At 49.5% G+C, this 22397-nt stretch overlaps 1 protein-coding gene across 3 annotated transcripts in view; it reads right to left on the bottom strand.

The window, feature by feature from the left end:
* The window catches only part of DTX4 (deltex E3 ubiquitin ligase 4), a 34679-nt gene extending 14141 nt beyond the window's left edge, over positions 1–20538 (bottom strand). The window contains exons 1-5 of one of the 3 annotated variants that reach the window (XM_070563997.1): positions 20485–20538; positions 10724–11447; positions 3348–3409; positions 2839–3000; positions 679–740 (exon numbers count right to left, since the gene is read on the bottom strand). In XM_070563997.1, the coding sequence (XP_070420098.1) occupies positions 679–740; positions 2839–3000; positions 3348–3409; positions 10724–11340 (903 nt within the window). In that variant the 5' untranslated portion in view covers positions 11341–11447; positions 20485–20538. Of the gene's footprint in view, positions 1–678; positions 741–2838; positions 3001–3347; positions 3410–10723; positions 11448–18425; positions 18605–19355; positions 20103–20484 lie in introns of those variants that run through there. The other 2 variants (XM_008529196.2, XM_070563998.1) reach the window with 2 other exon arrangements.
* Positions 20539–22397: the final 1859 nt, after the last annotated feature.

The following is a 22397-nucleotide window of genomic DNA, read 5'->3' as shown; positions in this document are numbered from 1 at the left end:
AGAAATTTCTGAAATAATTCCTAGTGGTGGTACAGGTGAACATGGGCCAGCCAACAAGATAATCTTGAGAGCAGTGACAATGTACTGCCTTTGTTGGTGTCCTCCAAAGGCTTTCGAGGAAATAAATGCTTGCTGATAGACCCACTGTCAAGCTTTATTTAAGATGAACTTTTGTAAAGGTATTATATTTTGAGTATACTGGAGGGTGTGCATTTTAAACAGATCAACAACAGGATTTCTCAACCTTGGCACTATTGACATTTGAGGCAGAATAATCCTTTCCTGCAAGGTCTGTCCTGGGCATTGTAGGGTGTTTAGGAGCATCTCTGGCCTCTACCCACTGGATGCCAGTAGCATCCCCTCTCTGGTTGGGAGCCACTGTTCTACATCAAGCCCATTTTAAAGTCAGTTCCCATAGCTTATCATCCTGTATTTCTTAAATTCAGACTGTCATGTTCAGGTAGTTGAGAATCAATCAGCACTTTGCTGAATGGGGTGGTGGGAGAGGTTAAGCTGCAGCTCAGGACCATGAAGCCGGGGCCTGGGTGTCTGCTCTGACCAGCTTTGTCCAGTCAGGGCTTAGAAGCAGCTCCCTCAACATCCTTCAGAAAACTCTGGCAGAGGAAATGCTGGTGGGTGGTGGAGAAGCTGAGCCCTGCCCTGCTTCCCCGCACTCACCTCGTCTGGCGGGTGCCGGACTTTCTGCAGATACTTCTTCAGCACTTCTTCTGGGGTTTTACCTGTGGAGACAGGATGATCAGCGGGCCAGCAAGGTAGAGATAAGGGATCAAACAGCTTTGTCAAGCCAGGCATGTCAGAGAGGGGAGTTATTAGCCAGGCTCAGAGCAGGAAAGGGGAGGCATTCATTCTGAAATTGTACATAAGAATTTGAAAGGGAACTCAGGATAGAAGAGGGCAAGAGGTGGTCTGAGGAGGTGGGAGGTGTTGACACCTGCCTTTACCTCCTTCAGTCACTTCCCTGACATCTCCTTGCCTATTTTCGACAAACCCACTTTTTAACAGAGATGGAAGAGCCTGGACCTGCCCAAACAATGCGATGAGACAACAGAAATGAAAGCAAGAGTGTTTACAGAGTTTACAGAGGTAAACTGTTACACATTTAAAAATATTAGGTAGGCTTATCATATCATTTTACATGTGCTAAGCACACTCTTGATCTATAACGTGGCGTCAGAGTGATATTATTTTTATGGGAGACCAGGAAGCAATGACTATAGCCTCAGGATACTCTTCCTTGGCTTGAAGTTGAGGGTGTGGTCACTGCCAGAAGATGTGGGCCAGCAGCAGGGAAAAGGGGATGCTCTGGAAAGCATCCTGTCAGGTGCAATGATTCTGGAATTTCTTCGGGGACTGGAGCCATAGGAGGCAGCCCAGCCTAAACGCAGGGGATGGGATGATATGGCCACACAAGAAGGCAGCGAAGGAAAAAAGGGTCAGTGTCTCCTTGGCCAATTCTCTTAACTTCTCTAAACTGCCATTTGCTCACCTATAAAATGGGGCAAAGCAATAGCACCTACTTAAAGGGTTGCATTTACAATTAAATGATCTAATGGACATGCAGCCTTTTAGCACTTTGCCAGTTAAGGCTCCAATATGTGCTATTATAATAACAGGAAGAGTGGGAAAGTGCAAAATCCTGTCATTCCCCGTGAGACTATGAGCAAGGCAATTGAGTTCATTTAAGTGGAGAAATTTTAATAGACTGGAAAAGTAGGACAAGTGTTTGAGGAAGTAGATCATGTAACAGCCAAAAGCTGGGATGCCGGCCCTTCCTTCCCACTGCCCTGCTTCTCCTGTAAGAATTAAGCTTCTGTTAATTGAGAGCCTATTGCTTGCCAGGCCCTGGGCTAAGAGCAACATACATATGATTCCACTGAAACATCACAACAACTTTGCAAGGTGGAGACTTAGGGGTGATGGTCAATACATTTAACCAACAAAGAGAAAGAGCAGCTACAGAGCTGAGGCAGCAAAGGGTGCCAGGATAGGCTCAGGTATGTATTGACCCCTTAGCTGTGGGATTGCGGGCAGGTAGGAAGGAACTCCTGAAGAAGGGTTCAAATGGCCAGAGCATCTGGAGGCTCAAGAGGGACACAAGACAGTGGCTACTTCGCAAGTGTCATGGATGCCTTCCAGGGCACACCGCTGGACAATGGTTGTGAGCATTTTTACTCCATTGTAAAGATGAGAAAATAGAGACTCTTCATGATCATACGATTTGCAACTGACAAAGTTGGGACTTCAATCTACCTGTTTTGGCTCCAATGCCAACGTAATCTTTCTTACACAATTTATTGGTGTCACACTTTATATTTTTATGTCTCTATATCTGTACACCGCACTTTTACATTTCTCAAAGGGTCTCCATCTGATCTATACACAATCCACTCTGGTATAATCATCAGAGGGGATACTAGTTAGGCTCACTTAGCAGATGCAGGAATTAAGGCACAGACCCTCAGTGGCAGAGGCAGAGCCAGGGCTGGGAGCCAGGTCTTTGACCCCCCAGAAGTCCACCCCCTTCTTTTTTTTTGGTGAGGAAGATTGGCCCTGAGCCAACATCTATTGCTAATCTTCATCTTTTTTTTTTCCCCTCCCCAAAGCTGCAGTACATAGCTGTATATCCTAGTTGTAAGTCCTTCTAGTTCTTCTATGTGGGATGCTGCCACAGCATGGCTTGACGAGTGGTGTGTAGGTCCAAGCCCAGGATCCGAACTTGCAAACCCTGGGCCGCCGAAGCGGAACACATGAACTTAACTACTACACCACCAGGCCAGCCACCCCCCCCAGGACTCCTTAAGACAAGGAGGCTGATACCTTTCTTGGCTTGTTTTTTGGTGGTCTTGCGACTTGTGTTGGAAACCCCTGGGATGGATTTTATTTCACTCTTGCTGACGGGAGGTGGGTGGAGGACCAGCTTTGGTGGCCTGGTGAGGCACACAGGCAACCCGGCTGCACTCATGAGGATCCCAGTGATTCCTGGAAGGGCAAGGCATGAGTGAGGGAGGACTGGGGAGTTAGGTCCCCAACACCCTCTAAATCCCTCCCTCCCCATTAACCATCTCTCTCCCCTTCCAGAAGAGTTCCCGTAACTCATGAATTCTCCACTTACCCTCTACTTGTATTCATTCATGCATCTTCAGCAGCATGATATGCTTTTAGCAATGAATTCTCCCCAAACTCTTCCTGCCCTTCCCACCCAACTCCTAAAACGCCCCGTTGTTTTAATTAATACCCAAATTCTCTCTCTTTTATAAATGGTCACTAGCTATTTTATTGCTTTCGTTTTGCAATCTTAAGCAGGACAAGCTCAGGGTTTCTCTTACCTGCCAAAGCAGGATTGACAGGACTGGACCCATTGAGGTTCTTCACTGGGACGGTGGGGACCCTGTGGAAGGAAAGAGCAGATACATTACGGCTTTGACAAATGGGACTAAATGGGCCAGTGCTGGGACCCCAAACTTCACTCACTGAGGAGTTCCCTTTTCTTACAGAAATTACTTATCCTTATTAAAGATGCAGTAAGTTCTTAGCACTGCAGCCAGAGTGGATACCTTCAAAAACTAACTCAGACCATGTCACTCCTCCACTCGGAACCTCAAAATTCAGAATGGCTCCTCAGTCCATTCAGAGTCAAAATACCAGCATACCCCAATCCCCCTATCCCTCTCACATTACTCACCTTTTCACTCTGCTCTAGCTGTTCCTCCTTCATGCCAGCCATGCTCCTGCCTCAGAGTCTTTGCATATGCTCTTCCCTCTGCCTGAAATGCTCTTCCACCAGACATCTACTTAGCTCCCTCCTAGAACTTCTTCAGTCTTGGCTCAAATCTCACCCCTTCAGTGAGACTCCTGAGACCATCTTATTCACTCCTGCTGCCCACCCCTCATCTCACCCTGGGACTCCCAAGCCCTTACCCTACTCTATTTTTTTTTCCCATGGAACTTATACCTTTTAAAATAAGTTGCGCTTATTACCCTCCCTTCTAGAATCTAAGCTCTACAAGAACAAATATCTTTGTCTGTTTCATTCAGAACCTGGCACTAGTAGGCATTCAATGAATATTTGTTGAGGAATGAAAAAATAAAGAAGCAAGGGGCCAACCCAGTGTCATAGTGGTTCAGTTTGCATGTTCCACTTCGGTGGCCTGGGGTCCATGGGCCGGGATCCTGGGCATGGACCTATGCACTCCTCATCAGGCCTGCCATGGCAGCATCCCACGTACAAAAAAAATAGAGGAAAATTGCCACAGCTATCAGCTCAGCGACAATCTTCCTCAAGCAAATAGAGAAGGATTGGCAATGGAAGTTAGCTCAAGGCCAATCTTCCTCACCAAAAAATAAATAAATAAGCGAGCCCAAACCTGGGTGTACCTAAAATCCAACTAAGAAGCTTTTAAAAAGACAGAGCTCCAGGGGCTGGCCCCGTGGCGGAGTGGTTAAGTTCGCTCGCTCCGCTGCAGGCGGCCCAGTGTTTCGTTGGTTCGAATCCTGGGTGCAGACATGGCACTGCTCATCAAACCACGCTGAGGCAGCGTCCCACATACCACAACTAGAAGGACCCACAACGAAGAATATACAACTATGTACTGGGGGGCTTTGGGGAGAAAAAGGAAAAAAATAAAATCTTAAAAAAAAAAAAAAGACAGAGCTCCAGGCTTGAATCAGAATCTCCACCTGTGGGCACAAGAATCTGCATTTTTACAAGCTCCTACTGAGAGAATGCAGATGTAGCCAATCCCAGTCCAACATTTGGAAACCATTGCTCTAACAGCTGTTGCTTCTCCTTTCCCTGAGAAATATAAATATCAGGCAAGGCCTCCTCCTCTTTCCGTCCTTCATCCCAGCAACTCAAGCCAAGCTGGAAAGGAGACGGCACAGCTGCCTAGGAGAGAGCAGGCCTCCCACGGCGCCAACTAGAAAAATACGGGACATGTGGGGCTGGGTCTTGCGCCATCCCCCTGCCACCCAGGCTTCCACAGCTGGGCTTGGAGGGGGGAAGTGGGTTTAGAGAGGCCAATGGACTGGGTTACAGATGACTCGAGGAGCCAGACCGCCTGAGAAGCCAGTAGTCCTGCTATGGGGGTAAGGTGGTGCTGAGAAAACAGGAGGAGAGCAAAAGAGCATGTTTATTTGGTTATTTAGTTTATTATTTGTTTATCTGTCCATTGATAGTGAGCCCTGCTCTGTGTTGGACGCTCTCCTGGATGCTGGGGACAGAGCAATGAGCAACGGCCCTTCATCCACGCATTATAATTGCTAACACACATAGAGCGCACCTTGTGCCAGCCACAGTTCTAACTGCTCACAATATATAAATCCATCTAACCCTTCCAACAGCCTGTGCAGGAGGTCTTAGTATTATTAACCCCACTTCAATAGGCAGGGAAGTTAAGGCACAGAGAGGTTAAGCCAATCTGACGAAGATCACACAGCTCAGGATTTGAACCCAGGAAATCTAGCTCCAGAGCCCATTTTTTAGCTACTCACTAGGCTGTGCTCTTGCGTCTATGTAATTCTTAGAACGCCCCACACTGCACAGACAGCATGATGCTCAGAGAGTGTAAGGAATAAGCCCACAACTAAGAGAAGGGAGAGCTGGAATGAGACCTCAAGGCTGAGCACTGGGTCAGTCTGTCCCCACATGCCCACAAAGATGGGTTTTCCTGGCTGTGCTGAGTCTTCCCTTCCCAGGGTCGATGACACGTGCACCAGAGTTGTGAGAAGGATGTGAAATAACAGATGTGGGAATGTTTGCATCTCAACAGGCCACCAAAGGCTGCTTTTACTCAGAAACTGTCCCCAGGATAAATCAAACCCCGATGGGGGGAGGGTAATTCAAAACAAGGGAAAATTGGCCAAGAAAAGAGGCACGGACTCAATTCTGGACCCTGAGCCGACCTGCGCCACCAGGCCAGGCATGGTGTGGTGGACGCTGAGTGAGGAAAATAAGGTTGGAGTCCCCATCCTCCCAATAACTCCTCACAACATCCTTAACTTATCTAACCCTCAATTTCCTGATCTGTAAACTAGTGCGGGTCTGGGGTTAGAAGGTGCCATGGAGACCTCTTGACGATTTCCCACCCCAGTATCTAAAGACACAGTGGAAGGTAAGCCATGGGTCCCCCACCCACGGCTCATTCTCCTCACGGAACTGCACCTGGAGAAGCTGGGAGTGAAGACCCATCCTCCTGTGCCTGTTCCCCGGCTCCCCACAAGGGGGCAGCGCACTGCCCAGCCCACACCTGCCTTTCCCCCTCACCATCTCCAAGGCCCCCACTCCAACTGATAAGTAGCTGCGATCTGGGTGACAAAAGCCTCCTTTGTTCCCACAAACTGGACTGGCAGGTTTCCACACCCAATCTGGTTAGCCAGGAAATAGGCCAATTCCCAGAGCACACACCCCAGGCAGCCCTAGGACTGGAGGTGGGGGCAAGGTCTGAAGAGAGGGAGGGTCTGCACGTGGGGCCTGGACTGGACTCACCATGAATACTGTGGGAGAGGTGGGTGTCCCTGCCATGCCAGGAAAGGGACAACATGGCAGAAGGGCTTGTCACTAGGCTCTGGGCAGGGGTAGCAAGGTTTGGGGAATCGGGGGATTTTTGCTTATGAAATACAGAAGGGTATGACGGAAGGAGACCAGCACAGGGATCAGACATTTGCGTCCTAGTGCAGCTGGGCACTGACTTTGTGCCTCTGCGAGAGCCACAGGGCTTCTCCACACCTCATTGACTGCATCTGAGTTACCACAGCTGTTAGCAGGGCATCCTAAATCTCTATTCCATGGCGTCCTTGTGAGGATTTAGGATCTACGTCAAACACTTTGTAAATAACCAAACCCTATGCAAATTTGGGCGATTGTTTACATTTTTGTTTCCCCATGGTAAAGAGGAAGTTGGGCTTCGCTAAAGTCTTTTCCTGCTTTAATATTCCAGTTTTCTCAGGTTCTTGAGGACATCAAGTATAAAGTGGGGTGCGCAGCAGTCTTCAGGACTGTTGAGTTGCCAACACCTGATCACCCCTCCCCCACTGTTACTGGTTAAAATGAAAAACATGGAGAAAGGCCCATTCAGTCCACACCCATCACACCCTGTTGAGGCCCCAGCTAAATACGCCTGAGCCCTCCTTCTAGAAATCAGCAGACATGCTTCTCACATCCTTCAGGATCCCAACTCCATTCTGCCAAAGCTGTCTGACTGTACCACTTGTTGGTCAATCAGAAGGCACCCCTCTGCCCCCATTCTATTGGGCTGCTCCCAGTTATGGAGAGTGCATGTTTTAATTTCTGTTCCTAAAATAGAAAACTAAGAAATGAGAAGAGGTGACAAGGTGGCAGGGGACGGGTGTCGATGGCTGGAGAATAGCGTCACAGATACCCTGGTGAGCAGCAGTGTTTTTCTTGGAGTTAGGAGCCAACCCAGGACTCCCGCCCTCCACAGCACAGCCCCTTCTCTCTTCTCTTTAGAAACCCCCTGCTTGTGTCTCTGAATAATTCACAGGATCTTTTGTTCCCCACAAACCCTTCTCTCCATCCCACCTCTCCCGCCCTCCCTGGTCTTCCTTTTTTCCGTGGGAAAGTTGCTTGAAGAGGTCATGGGCTGAGAGAGGAGGGGGAAGGGGCCATTCCACGACAGAAGGTCGATAGCAATAGCAGACAAAGGGAATAAACACGCTAATTAAATGGCCAAGAAAGGCTGGAGGAGAAGATGGTAGTGGGGGTAAGGGAGGTGGTAAGAGGTGAAAAGGAAAGGGCTGGAAGATAGAGGGGTGGGGAGGGGCCTCCCTTGTCAGGAAAACAGAGCTGAGAAAAAAACAACTTGTTTCCATAGCCCTTTTGAAACTGTGCTGCCAGGACCTCCACCTCCACCCTATTCTCTTGCTCCAGTTCTATTGGCAGAGGGAATAAAGCAGGGAGATAAAGAGCTGCCGACTCCCTCATTGAGATTTAAAGCGATCTGGGTTTCCTTTCTCTCAATTATGGCATGGGGTCACTTGGCATTTGTCAAGGGCGCCAGAAATGAGGTGGGGTGTTGGACTCTGCTCAGCTTCGACTTCAATTCAACAACTACACAGTGTATATTCAATAGATACCTGCTGATAATAATAATAATAACAGCTAATGCTGGACTCTTATTAAGTGCCAAGCATTGTGCTAAATCTATACACTATTTCATTTAATCCTCATGACAAACCCTATAAGGAAGGTACTATTACTGTCCCCATCTTACAGATGAGCAAACTGAAGAAGGAGGATACAAAACTTGACCCACGTTACACAGCAAGGAGGTTGGGTTTGAGCCCAGGCAGTCAGGGTCTGGAGGCTGTGTTCTTATCCACCAAGCAGCCTGCCTCTGCCACGCCAGCAATCACCCTGGAGCTGTTAGGGGCCCCCAGGATGCTGATGTCTGATGGCGTGGAGAAAACAAGCAGCAGCACTGTTTACATACATATTCCCCCTCCCAAATAATTCTGCCAGCTCAAAGAAAGTCATATGAAAATCCTGTGCATCTGACCAGCATCAGACCATTTAAAAATTGCCTTCACATAAAATGAGGAGCTGGGTTTTAGCCAAAAGAGCAGTGGACGAGGAGACTAAACCCTGGGTTCTAGGGGGCCGAGCTTGCGGCTGAGTGGTTAAGTTTGCGCGTTCTGCTTTGGTGGCCCAGGGTTTCGCCGGTCCGGATCCTGGGCTTGGACATGGCACCACTCCTCAGGCTATACTGAGGCAGAATCACATATAGCACAACCGGAGGCACTCACAACTAAAATAGACAACTATGCACCAGTGGGCTTTGGGGAGAAGAAGGGGAAAAAAAAAAAAAAACCTGGGTTCCAGTCCCTACTCTGTAACACGTGAGTTGTGTGGCTCTCCTTGGGGAGTTAATTCTAAGTGCCCATGCCTGACACTTGCATCATGGCATAAGGGAATGGTATGATGCTGACAACCGCAGGAGAGTGCATCAGGTAAACTGTTAAGCGGTGAGCTCTCTTAGTGGAGATTTTCACAATGGCTCCATGGGGTATGATAAATAAATGAAAAGCAACAGTACCTATTGGAGTATATGAGGAAGCCATTTGGTGTAAAACTAATTCTTCCCGAACTTGTTTTTCCAAAGGGACTTGATGTGGCCTGTTGAGCATGCAATATACACCTGCTTTAAATATTTGCTATGTCCCAAAGACAAGAATGCTGCCTCTAAAGACAGGGATGTAGCCCCCCCATATTGGCATTTCTTTAAGGATAAGCATCTGTTCCTGGAACTAAGGATTAATTACTGACCTGCTGTGCTCACCTTGTGACCACTGACCTGCTGACCACCGACCTCTGTGCCAGCTAAGCATCTCGTGACAATTGTAAAAGGGACATTCTTATCATATGTGATGTCTGCTCTTTGTTCCAAGATGGTATATAACCACTCTGTATACCCCACTTCTTTGGTGCCCTTCCTTTCTTAGGGAAGAAAGGCCTCGGGCTAGGCCTCAGATCTGACTCATAATAAACTCACCCCAATTTTGATTTATAGACTGATTACGGTTTACTTGCATCAACAGGTAAGTGAGGCAGATGTGACAATCTTCATTTAGCACACGAGGAAACTGGACCTTGCAAAGATCCCATGGCTTACCCAAGTGGCAGAGGCAGGAGTAAAGGCCAGGCTTCTCACCTGCAGTATACCCTCCACCCTCTCTCCTCCCAGCACTGACATCTGTGAGCTCCTCGGGGCAGCCTGAATTTCACACTCAGATGTCCAACCTAACCCATCCCAACCTGGGGAAAGGGAAGATTGGACAGGTGCGAAAGGCCAATCTCACAAGAAATCAGGGGCTGGCAGGCAAAGGCTGTGGGCACCACATAGACCTGGGCCTCTCCTATTTTATGATCAAGAAGACCAAGAAGATCATAAAAAGCAATAACAACAGAACCTGCAACACCACCAGGTTGTCAAAGAAATAACTGAGACAATGCACACAAAGCACCCAGCACATAGTAAGTACTTACTAAATATGGCCTGTTATTCCAATCTGGAGTCACCCTTCCGCTTCCAGAGAGACCATAGGAAAGGGATTAACTCTCATTTGGCACCGACTGCATGCCAAGCACCGTGGTACATGCTCCACAGGGAAGCAGCAGAGCAGAGTCAGACGGAGTCTGGACTCTGACCTCCTAAAGTTTGGATGCCAGTCTCAGCCGACATCTAGCTACATGCCCTTGAGCAAGTGAAACTCTGTCCTCTTCAAATGTAAAACAGGATGAAAATGCCTCCTTCACAGAGTAGCTGTAAGGATTAAATGAGGTGATAAAGACCAAAACTAGAACATGGTGTGACAATTAATGCCGCCTGTTATAATATAATATATAGTATGCATAATCTTCTCTAAGCCTCACAGGAACACTAACATGAGTATTATTGCCAGCATTTACAGAGGAGGAAGTTAGGACTCTAGGATGTTAGGGATCGGCCCCAAATCACATGGCTACTTAGAGGCATAGTCTCAAAACTAGAATCCAGATCTGTCGGACCCCAAATGCCAAACCCCGCCTTATCCACCATTGCTGCCTTCCACCTGCAGCCAGAGGGTCAGGACAAGATGATGAGCAGCTGAGGTCTTGGCAGCCCCTCCTTCTCTCTGACCCAGAAGATCAGTCATGTCCTATGCCAGTGGGGAGTAAATGCTCAGTGGCTGCCAGGGAAACACCTACCCAGAGGCGATCAGCACCCGGGACTGGGCGATAGCCAGTCGCTGCAGGTTAGTACGATTTAAGGTGGCCAGGGCCACCCTTCCGTTCTTGCCATTGGCTCCTGGGGGGCTGGCAGGAGAACCTGCAGTCGCCCCTGCTGGCGTGCTAGAGGCTTGTCGCCGAATCGCCTGCGATGGGGCAGTCTTCACCGGGCCTCGAATGGTGCCTGTGCTGTCCAGTGGCTTGCCCCCAGGGCCTGCTGGTGGGGGCAGCTTGACCGCTCCAGAAGGAGGCATGTTCTTGCGGGCTGTTGGGGCCTGTAGGGGCCCAGTGCTCCCGTTGACCACGGCCGCCTTGACACTCATCACCAGGACACACTGTGGGCAGGAGCAGGGTGGGGCAGGGGGTGAGGCAGCCGACACAGGGCTGACTGGCCAGGACTGGGCCTTAGGCAAGGCACCAGTGACCATGGGGTAGATGAGATCAAGACGTCGACGGACACGGCGTTGGCGCTGGGTCTGTCGGTTGATCTGGCCCATGGTGCTGAAGTCAATGATGTAACTAAAGCCAATGGAAGTGAGGTCGATCCAGGGATGCTGCTTCTCATAGGCGTGCTGGATGGTGATGCCCACCTCCATGTCGTACGGCGTCCAGGAACCATTGTCATTCTCCCACTCCCATACCACGCCCTTTGCGGGGGCCGAAGTCGGGTCGTAGTAATTGCGGCGAACTGGCCGGAGGGTCCCTGCCGGAGAGAGACAGAGGAGAGGGTCAGGGTCAGCAAAAATGAAACTGAATTGTGTTTCATTACTAGGCAGAACATCAAAAGAGACCTACTGTGTGCCAGGCACTAGGCTGTTATTGAGGTATCAGCTTTGCAAGCGACTCATTCCTGCCCATTAGGAGTATACGGTCACACAAGGGTAGAAGCGGACGAATTACAAGGGGAAGGATCTGGAGGTAGTGCTGTGTACCAGAAAGAGTACCTCCCGGTTTGGAATCTGGGGACCTTGGTCTGCAGCCAAGTTTGTTCATTTACTAATGTAGAATACCTCAGCCTCCTTTTTTCCCCCCAATAAATAGGCTAATAACTCCTTCACAGAGTTTTTGTGAAAGTTAAATGTGACTCACTTATTCATCCAACAAACATGTATTTGTATACGCCAGGTCGCGGATTTCTTGTGAGCTCTGTAATTTGTCCTAAGGCATATAAAGCCCTTGACACTTACTGGGTGCTCATAAATATCATATCCCTTCTCCCCTATCCCTCTAAATGCCCCTGCCCTGAGGGCTATGGGGGAAAAGAACACAGAGTCACAGAAGCTTAAAGGACAGAGGAAGACTGCTCCCATCCAGGGAGGCTGCCCAGAGGTGGAGGCGATTGAGCTGGCTCTGTGTACCTTTATGGGTGTGGTAAAAAAAACGGAAAATCAGGTTGAGATTTCCCATGAATATTTCCCATGCTCATATTTCGCAGCATTAAATCTTATATCAACACTGATAATGATGGTCACATGAATTCTTTTATATTTATCTAACGTCTTTCTTGCAAGAAACTCAAACCCTCCTAGAGATAGGAGGCTCTCAAGTTTTATAGTCTCACTGAGGGGCAAGGAAGAGGCCAGAGGAATAAAACAGCAGAAATGAACCTGCAGGACTGGAAGAGAAAACTAAGCCTGTAACTGTTGCTTCTTTCTCACCTACCCACCCCAAATCTGAATTCAGACCCATCCCCAACCAGGGCTTCTTTCATGGGTATCAACGTCAAGGCTGAAGGTGCCTGGCTCATGAGGCAGGGTGCAGAGGCCGGGGAAAGCTCCGAGGATGCTAGAACCTCCGCATCTGTCAGCTTAAGTCCTATCCATCAAAGTGGTGGGAAAAGGTTCCCCTTTGCTGGCCTCTGACCCACCCCCTCCTCCAACCAAAGGGAGACACCAGGACTGGGGACAGAATCCCATTCAAGGGGGGAAGAAAAGGAACAATGGCTATTCAGGCCTTTGCCAAGGGTCATAACCTACCCCCCACCCCATCTCCAGGCCCCTTAATGACCCAAAACATCAACATTCAGAGGCTGGAGGCAGAAGCAGCACAATCCCCTATTCAGAACCAGGAGTTCTGCTGGGCGACATGGGGGTAGCAGGATGGGAGGACAGAGGAGGAGGAAGAAGGGGGGTGGGCCACAGTTTCCCGGTTGGCCTCCATTTCCTTCCTGAGTAGCCCACTTGCTGGGAACAAAAAGCACAGGCTTTGGGTCCAACAGCAGAGGTTCAGTCCCTTCCAGCTGTTTGATGAAGCCTCAGTGTCCTCATCTGTTTCGGTGACCATAGCTACTTCAAAGGGTGGACTTGAGGGTGAAATGAAGGAATGAACATATGGCACAAAAATAACACCTGCCACATGACAGGGCTCAATCAAATGTGGTGATTATCCTTGTAATCTATTTTCAATTATATGTCTAAGCAGGATGGAAAAGTCATGAGGAAAGTCTAGTTCAGGGGATGCAATGTGTGAGAGGCAGAGAGAGAAAGAAAGAACGAGGAGGAGGAAGAGAGAATGTGCTTAAAAGACATCTTTTATGACAGTCATCAATCCCAGAGATGCCTGAGAGGTCCCCCAGAACGTCTGGGAGCTACGCCCTGGCTCTCACATACGTTTCCAGGCTTATCTTCCTCTATGCCTGTATCTTCCTCCACTCCTGAGGACCAGATGCCTCTTTTATCCTCGTGCGTTCCCTCAGGGTTATCTGTCCAAGTCCCCTACTATTTGCCGGTCCCTTCTACTGAAATGCCCTTCTTTGACATTTGTACTGTTGCCATCTCCTTGAATGATAATTCAAGTCCCATGCCATTTGCCATCCATATCTTAAAATGTTCTCCTAGTCCAGGCCCCTCCCTTAGGAAGTCTGAGATGCACATCTGCTTGTGCCTGATGTGTACCAGTGTCTCGGCACTTCATATCGGTGCCTTCAGTGGAGGCAGAGATGCCACTGTACAGTTCTTTGCACTCCAGACCCTAATGCAGTGTCTGGCAGTGATGAGGGCTCCATAAACAGGCTGTGATAAATTTAATCACGCATCACATATTGCTGAGTACCCACTAGCTGCTATGAGGAAAACAAAGATTCAGACTCTCCTTGAGTAGCTTACAGTGTACTGTGTGAATGACTCTTTACGAGGCATAATATGCCACGAGAAGCACAGGAAGGGTGCCAACAAAATGCATGTTGGCAGAAAATCTGACCACATCCCCATGTGATTAAATCCCTTCCACAACTCCCCATTAGGTCAAAACCAAAATCCCTTCCACCCACCAACCTCTGTGGCCCCTTCATACCCTAATGCACTCTGCCCATATTTCTGCCACTGGCCTCCTTCAGTCTTTCCCCATTACCATGCTCCTTTGATTCTAGGCCTGTTCACAATGCTGGTCCCTCTTTCAAAACACTCTGGCATCCTCTTGCTGCTCACCCTTCATATTTCAGCTCATTTCCTTAAGGAAACCTCTCTAGGCTGCCCTGACCAGGTCAAATTCCCATTCTTGTTTTTTTATAGCACTTATCTTGATGTGCAGTTACACATTTATTTGTGTGATTAATTTGATGAATGTCTGTCTCCCTCACTGGACTCCCAATCCCACAAAAGTGGGCAGCCGGGTGTTTGCTCATGGCTGTATCCCCTGTGCCTGGCATGTCATAGGGGCTCAATAAATATCAACTATAAAGATATAAATGAAGTAATGATGATTTGGAGAACATTTCATGAAATGGATGACAAACAGCATAGGACCTGAATGATAGGAGAATTTCAACAGGCAAAAATGGCAAGGAAGGGCATTTCAGTAGAACAGACTGTCTGAATAGTTGGGGGGGGTGGAGTGTCAAAGAACTCTAAGGTAATGCATGAGGATAAAAGCGACATCTGTTTGGCAGAAGTAGAGGAAAATATAAGGCATAGAAGAAGATAATCCTGGAAAGGTATGTGAGAGCCAGGGCATAGATGGTCTAGAATACTAGGTTGTGATGGGTTTTATTTGTAAGCAATGAGGAGCCAGTGAGGTTTGTGACACAGAGAAGTGACAAGACCAGAGCTGCTCTGTTCATTAGTTCCAAGTGAGAAGTAAGGAGGGTGTTGGCAGTGAAAAGAAAAAAAGGCAACAGACTGGAGGGACCACACAGAGAGGAAATGAGCAGGACTTGACCATGAATAACTGAATGCTTTGCAAGAGAGTTTCCAGAATCACCTGCTTCAGAATCTCCTGCAGATGGATCAGCAATGCCCTCTAGACCTAAGGGTCAGCATCTCCAGGGACTGGGCTTGGGAATCTGTATGTGAACAACTACTGAGCATTCATGATACACACTAACGTTTCAACTGCTGGGCCACATGGTCAACATGCCCGTACGTAAGGGGTACCCAACTAAGAATGACAGAAATGAGTCAAAGAATCGCAAGGCTTTGGCCATGGACAAGTGGTAAAGTGGTAGTGCCTTAATAGGCAGAGGGGTATCAAGAGGAAGAGCTGGTTTTTGGAGGGAAAGATGCTGAGTTCAGTTCAGCCCAAGAGGGTTACTTAGAGACAGGAGGCAGACCTCAGAACCAATGTTTGGGGACAAGAGAGATGGCGGGATTTCATTCTCTGATTATTTTCAGAGACCCCTGTATCTGGAATGGGCTATTCCTGGGCCTTTCTATAATCAGACCATAAACTAGATGATCTGAGGAAATCCATTTGGTCCTAACATGCAGTGACCCAAGGAAAAGGCGTCTAATGGCATAGGGATAAAGGATGTTCACAGACTAATGAGGAAGAAAAAGAAAATCAGTTTTTTCTAGCAACTCAGACACTGCATCCCAAAGCACTCAAGATGCTTCGGCTCCTGGGAAATGGGAGACGCCTTCCAGGTATGATCCCTCGAGGTCTCTAGGGCATTTCACCTGCACCTATGCAATCCTGTGTTGGAGCACACACTGTGCCCAAGATAGCCCAGGCCTCCTTTACCAGCACCCCTCACTCCCACTAGAATGTTCCATGAGGGCAAAGACTTCGATGTTTTGTTATTGCTATATCCCACATGCCTGGAACAGTGCCTGCAGGAAGCAGGTGCTCCATGAGTGTTCACTGAATCAAGGAGTAGAGCACGGGTCACTTGAATTAGAATTCCAGCTCGGCCATTGACTAACTGTAAACCTTTGCACAACTTCATCTCTTTCAACTTGTTTCCTGTCCTATAAAATAGGAACACTCGTTCCTTCATAAGATTACTGTGAGAATTAAACAGGATAATGTCTGCCATGTGCTTGGCGCATGCCCCATACGGTGATCATCATGACGGCTGCCTCCTCCACTCCCGTGCTCACACAGGGCAGAGTATGGCAGGGGGTGCCTAAAAATCAGCATCTGTCAAACCCTTTAATCTCTCTCGGTCTGACCTCTCTCACCTCATTAAAGACACAAAAGAAGCAAAAGTTGCACAGAAAACTCGGAGCTGAAAAGAACCTTCTCTCTCACCATCATCACTGGTGCAGGGGCCAAACCCATTCGCCTGTTGATCTGCAGGATGGGAGGAAAGGAGGCAGAAGGAATCTTAAGGCTGCTTTTCTTTCTACAGAGGTAAATGAGATCTGAGCAGTTAAGGGACTTGCTTAAGGTCACACAGTAAGCCAGTGAGTCTGGGATGAGAGCCTGAGTCATGTTTGCCCACTCCTAGCCCAGGTCGTCCCCCATCCCGCTGCTGGGGCCCTGGAGATGGCAGTGATCAGGTGCGTTGGAAGACATAGTGATGCTGAAGTAAAGGGCTCCAGTCACTGCCCTACAACAGAAAAAAGTCAGCCCACTCAACGTAAAGGACCATAGGTGGAGAGGACCCAACCAAGGCTCTTGGAAGCAGCCAAAGTCCCATCTTCTTCCTGCTTCCAGATTCTCTATCTTAAAATGCCCAGAGGAGACCTGCATAGAATGCAAATAAGCTCAGACTCCGAAGCGGTCTGGGGAAGGAGAAGGGCCCAGGGCAAACAGAGGCAAGACAGAGGGTGTCTGCTACCTCCTGGCCATCTCCCTGGAGACAGGCTGGATGAAGTCAGAGCCCAGGGGAGCAGAGAGTCCAAGGACTCACTCAGCAGCAGGGCAAGCAACTTCTGAAAAAACAAAGCTCCCATGTCAGGAAATGTCCCCACATCGAGGAGGCAACAAAAGAGAGAGGAATTGCCTCTGGGCAGGGGACTTCCAGCTCTCCTTTGTTTGTGGGGATGTTTCTGGTTCCCAGCTTCAAACTGTGGCATGGGGAGGGTGGGTAATTTAATTAAACATTGCCAGGGCTTGGCTGAGGTTGCCTGGGAGCCCATGGTTTAAAGTTCCTACCCCGTTATGGCCTCATCAATGAGCTATATTGAGAGGAACTGTGTGTCTGTTGGTGAAGAAGGGAGAGGAGGGGGCTCCGGGCCCAGAAACCCAGAGATCCTATTCTACTTTGACAAGCTCCCTGACAGACCCAGCATTCCTGGGAATTCAGCCCAGTGCCTTCAGCACTCAGCGCAGAGCCTGGCACTGAAGAGGGAGCCACTCAGTACATGTTGACCGACTGACCATTAGAATGAGTGGATGTAACCTAAGCAGTCTGAATCCTGTGCCTGAAAGACCAGAATGTAAAACATACCCTAAGGTAGCCTTTAAAATGACCCCGGGCCAGCTCTCTGCCTCCAGGCTAAAATCTGAGGAGCCCCAGCCTTGGACTAAATTGCTAACCACCATGTAGTGGTCAGCTCATCCTCAGGGAAGAGTGTTCAGACCTTGAAGAGGTAGCTTCTGTCCTTTAACCCAGTTTTCTCCAAACTTCACTTCTGTAGAAAGGGCCCTTCAGGCTAGGACCCTTTCTAGGTACCATGTCCATCTTAGATACCCCTAAGCACTGATTAAACTTTCTCCCTTCCCAAATATAGGACCAGGGATGGGATCTTTATGTCACCAGGGTGGTTCTTCAGCTGCAGACATTTAATCTGAGATAGAAAAGCTAACACCTGCCTGTTTATTTTGAACAGGGCTGGACTTCCCTGTCAGGTATCTTAACTGCTGGTCTTCCTGGTCCCACCTCCATGGCTCAGCTCCCCACCTCTCCAGACACACGCCTCTATCCACAACCTCTATCCAAATCGTACAATGACATTCTCTCCCTCCCCCTCAGCCACACTTAATCTTCTTTCTCAATCTCCCCACATTCCTCCTTATTCCCTCCTCCTCTCAGTCTCCCTTTCCCACCAAGGTTTAAGCCCCTCCAGATGTAACCCTTCTAGAATCCTTTCCCCAGAAAGCTTTACTCATTCAGCCAGCGTTTGCAAAGTCCTTGGCAAAGAGGTTGTTGGGAGTTATGACTCAAGATGGGGACATGAGGGTGGAAAGATACCCCTTTCCCATGACAATCCTAATTAGTGCACAGGATGTGGGGGCTTTCCAAGGAGGCTGAGATATCCTGCTCAAACAGCTGTTCTCTGACCCTCTGGGACTCTCCCAGCCATCCTCTCTTGTCCCTCCCCCCCACACACCTGCCTCTCCAGACTCCTGGGTCACAGGCTCAGGAAAGTCTAGCCAGAATTCCAAAAACAACTCCCCACCTCCATGAGGGACACATAGACTTGTCTCAGGTCCTCAGTTAAGCCTGGACCCACTGGGCCAACCAGAGGTGCAGCTCTGCCCTGCCCTGCCCTTTCCACCAATGACCCCCCAGCCTGACCTTCTTCCTGTAGGCTCCTTTCCTTGCTCCAACCTGGAAAGGCTGGTCAGCTGGGAAGTGGGATTATAGTGGCCACAGTGGCAACTTGATTCTCATGAAAAGACAGTTTAGTGTTCTGGGAGGTCAGGGTATCCCTGACAGGCAACTGTTTCAGGAGGAAGCTTGGGGACAGTTTCTCCTTAGGAATGCACCTCCTCCTCCATGGACAAAGGGAGTGGCTTCCCTGCCAGGCATTCCGGAACCGGTGCCTCCCCCTCCTCTCTCCATCTGCTCTGGCCTGTTGCTTCAGCACTTGAGTGCATAAGCAGCGGCACTTGCCAATGCCACAGCATCCAGGGTGTTTCATGCCCCGGAACCCCCCAACTCCCATCTCTCCCCACTCCCCGGGGCGGCCCAGCCCTTCCCATACTCGACTACAGCCAGAGCCTCCGGGGATTCCCTTCTTCCTTTCCCAGCTGTGGGAAGGCATCTCACACTGGAGGGGCACAGGCAGTGGGAGACTAGACGAGGGTGATATGTGGCGGGCCCAAGGGTGCCTGAGGCAAAGCAGGGTCAACCCATGTGTGAGAGGAGAGCAGGAAGCCTGTTCTGGAGGCTGGGATCGCTTGTGGCTGGGCAGCTCCACAATTTGTGTATGGGGTGACTTGGGGCCATCAAGCACTTAAAAAGGGGTGTAAAAGAGAGGTTCTTAGGAGCTAGGTAGAAGCTCGGTTTGCATAACCAGAACATTGATGCTACTAGCATGGACGTTCGTTGCGGGCGGGATCTTAATAGGATCATGGGGAGTAAAACGCCCCCTGCCCGAATACCTTTTGGTGACACCACTGCACGGACGTGCCGACTGGGTAGGCCCGCGGGGGCTCGCTAGGCTGGAGATCTCAGGGCAGGGAGGGGAGGTGGGCGCGGGCAGGGCAGGGGCAGCCAGCTCACCCGTGTCCTGGCGGAACTGGTTCATGGACTGCAGGTCGATGATGTAGGGCGCGAGACGACTGTCCACCTGACCCAGTACCACGCTGCCCCCGGCACGGGGGCCGGCGCGGACCACCGCCTCGATGTGGTGGCTCACGGCCGGGCTGTAGGGGCGCCAGCGGCCGTGCTCGTTCAGCCATTCCCAGACCACCACGGCCGAGGCCAGGAGCATGGCGAGCCCTGGGCTGAGGCGGCGGCGGCGGCGGCTCTGCGCTGCCTGCCTCCCGGGCTCGGCGCGCCCGCCCTCCTCCGCTTCCTCCTGCGCCGCCGCCTCCGGGCCTCGACCGCGCCCCCCGCCCCGCGCCCCGAAGCCCCGGGCAGCCTCAGCTCCGGCCCATGGGTCGCTCCCCAGCAGCGCATCCACCGGGGCCAGGAGACTGGGGCCGCCTGGCTCCGACAGCTCGCCTCTGTCGCCGCCGCCGCCGCCGGGGTCCGCTGCTGCCGCCGCTGCTGCCGCTGATCCGTGGGGTCGAATCGCTTCATGCAAATACCCGGCTCTCTGCAAACAGGCGTCCGCCTTGCAAAACCTCTCGGCGGGCGCGCGGCCAGAGCCTGGCGGCCGCGAGCTAAAAGGAATGGCGAGGCGAGGACCGAGCCCTCGCACCAGTTGCGCCTCGGGCTCTGCAGACGCTAGGGTGGGATCTCGCCGCGCGATTGCGCTCGGAATGGCACGCTGTGTTTCCCTCCCCTCTCTCCCCACCCTCCCAACCCGTTTGCCGCACGAAATGCTGTCGCCGCTTTGATGAGAGCTCCCCCTCCCTGTGGCTCTGCTCACTCGCTTCCAGAAAGAATCGCCCCTCCCAAGCGTGGCGCTAGGGCAAACCCTAGCCCACGGGGGTTTCCCCAGTCCCTAGACGCCGAAAAGCGACCCGCCATGACCCAGCCCCAGGACTGCAGCTGTCGCCTGGCCGCAACTTTGCAGCCTCCCTCCCAGAAATGGAATTTCTTTTTTTTAATACAGTGTGGTCAGTGTCTGCAGCGCCAGCTCCGAGACACGCAGTGTCGTCGGCTAACGCAAGCACTGACACATTCACAGTGGAACAGACACGCGCCCACAACCCCACGCCCTCCTTGCTCCAGCTCTTATTACCTCATCTTCACCCGCGTCCTTAGCTGTCCGTCAAGGATGCAGAGCCACGCCCCCTGACTACTCTGGCTGGCTCCCTGGAGCTCAAACGCCCCCTGCTGGCTCAAAGCGACGCGCCAAGGCCAATAGCACACACCGTTTACTGCTCAACTCCCATTTCTGTTCAGGAGACTCAGGCCAAAGGGATGCAGTAATTTGGGGAATGATGGATTTATATCGTCTAAGTAAAGAGCAAATGTGGTTTTTCTGGCCTGCTTCAACGTTGCTACAGTCAAGAAGCACGTGTTAAATTGATTTATTCTGCAGGGTTCCTATGACCAAAATAATGACACACTAGGACAGACACAAGCTAGACTTGGATATTTTGGTCATCACAGTTAATGTGGAAAATTATCTAAAAGGGCAGATTGATATCAGGATTACATGTCAATCTTACCAGAGAACAGAACCTTGTTTTGCCAAGGTTGCAGCCACATAGAACAATGAATTTATATGATCAAGAACTAGATAGGAGATGTAAAAATAAAAATAGGTTATGCATTAGGGACTGGGATTATGAATCCTTTTGAAAATAACCGTTTTCTTTCATAATCTTACATAATCTTTTTTTTGTTTTGGGAGATTTCTCTTCCCTCTTTCTTTCTTGCTCTCTCTTAATTTACAGCTGTCTTTTCTCCCATCTCTCCCATCCTTAGTATTTTTCATATCTTTTCCATCCCTCTATGCTTGCCTCCCTCCTCACAGTTCTAAATACAAAGCAAAAGGAAAAATATCAGATATGCTTTTCTTTAGGCCTCCAAAAGCACCAAGCTCAAGGCTGCCTCTGAGCTTTGTTCTTTCTGGTGCCCTTGCCCAGAAATCCCCCCAGTGTGATGTCCAGAATCTCCAGTCAGCCTCTGCCTTAAGGCCAGTCTCCACATCCAACTCAATCAACACTATTCATTAAAACACCACGTTTCAGGGTCTGAAGGACAAAAGAAAAAGAAATAAAGGATACTTCAATTAATCCTACCCAGAGCCATTATTATTCCCATTTTACAAATGACCAGGCTTAGGGAATTTGAGCACTTTGCCCCAGGTTACATATTTAGCCAGAGGGGAAATTGGTGTCCAAAACTTAGTGGAGCACCAAAAAAACAAAAAAAAATTGCTGGTTCCATAACACAAGTTATATGACAAAGAGGTTGTGCAGTAAGGGGTATCCAGCAATGTTAAAGTGTCTCGTTGTGAAAGAAGAAAAGGAAGAAAACAAGGATAGAGTGTTCAGGAGGAACAAAAGTAGTATTGAAGAAAGGTAATGTAAAGTTTTATTGAGCTATTTTTACTTTCAATTGTGAGACCAAGAGTATGAAGACTCCTCATTCCAAGCGTAAGAGAATGTAAACTTTCTTGTGGTCTGAGTAGGTAAAGATCCAGAAACGATCAGTAAAGATTTAAAAAGGATGTCGGGGGACTGGCCTGGTGGTGTAGTGGTTAAGTTCACGCACTCCAGTTCGGATCTTTGGCATGGACCTACACACCGGTCATCAAGCTGAGCTGTGGTGCCATCCCACATACAAAAGAGAGGAATATTGGCATAGATGTTAGCTCAGGGCCAAACTTCCTCTTCAATAAATAAATAAATAAATAAATAAATGAAAGGATGTTGGAAGGACCAAGGTGAAAACAACATCTGACGAGCTAAACCAGAAATTCCCAGGTGAAAAAAAGCCTAAACCAGATAAGAGGACTATTACCAAATGTTAGAGAGGCTATTTGAAAGATGAATGGATATTTGAAAGATGAATGCAAAGCAGGAAGAAAATGGCTCTACCTATGTCCAGCCTGATTTTGAATCTGGTCTTCTTGTACCTGCCAGCTACAGCAGAACTAAAATGCCCATGACACATGAGAGGGTTTGTATCTATCCTGATTCA

This window comes from Equus przewalskii, chromosome 11 (assembly GCF_037783145.1).
Source record: "Equus przewalskii isolate Varuska chromosome 11, EquPr2, whole genome shotgun sequence".
NCBI classification, from domain to species: domain Eukaryota; kingdom Metazoa; phylum Chordata; class Mammalia; order Perissodactyla; family Equidae; genus Equus; species Equus przewalskii.
This window is presented reverse-complemented; position numbering and strand designations above follow the sequence as displayed.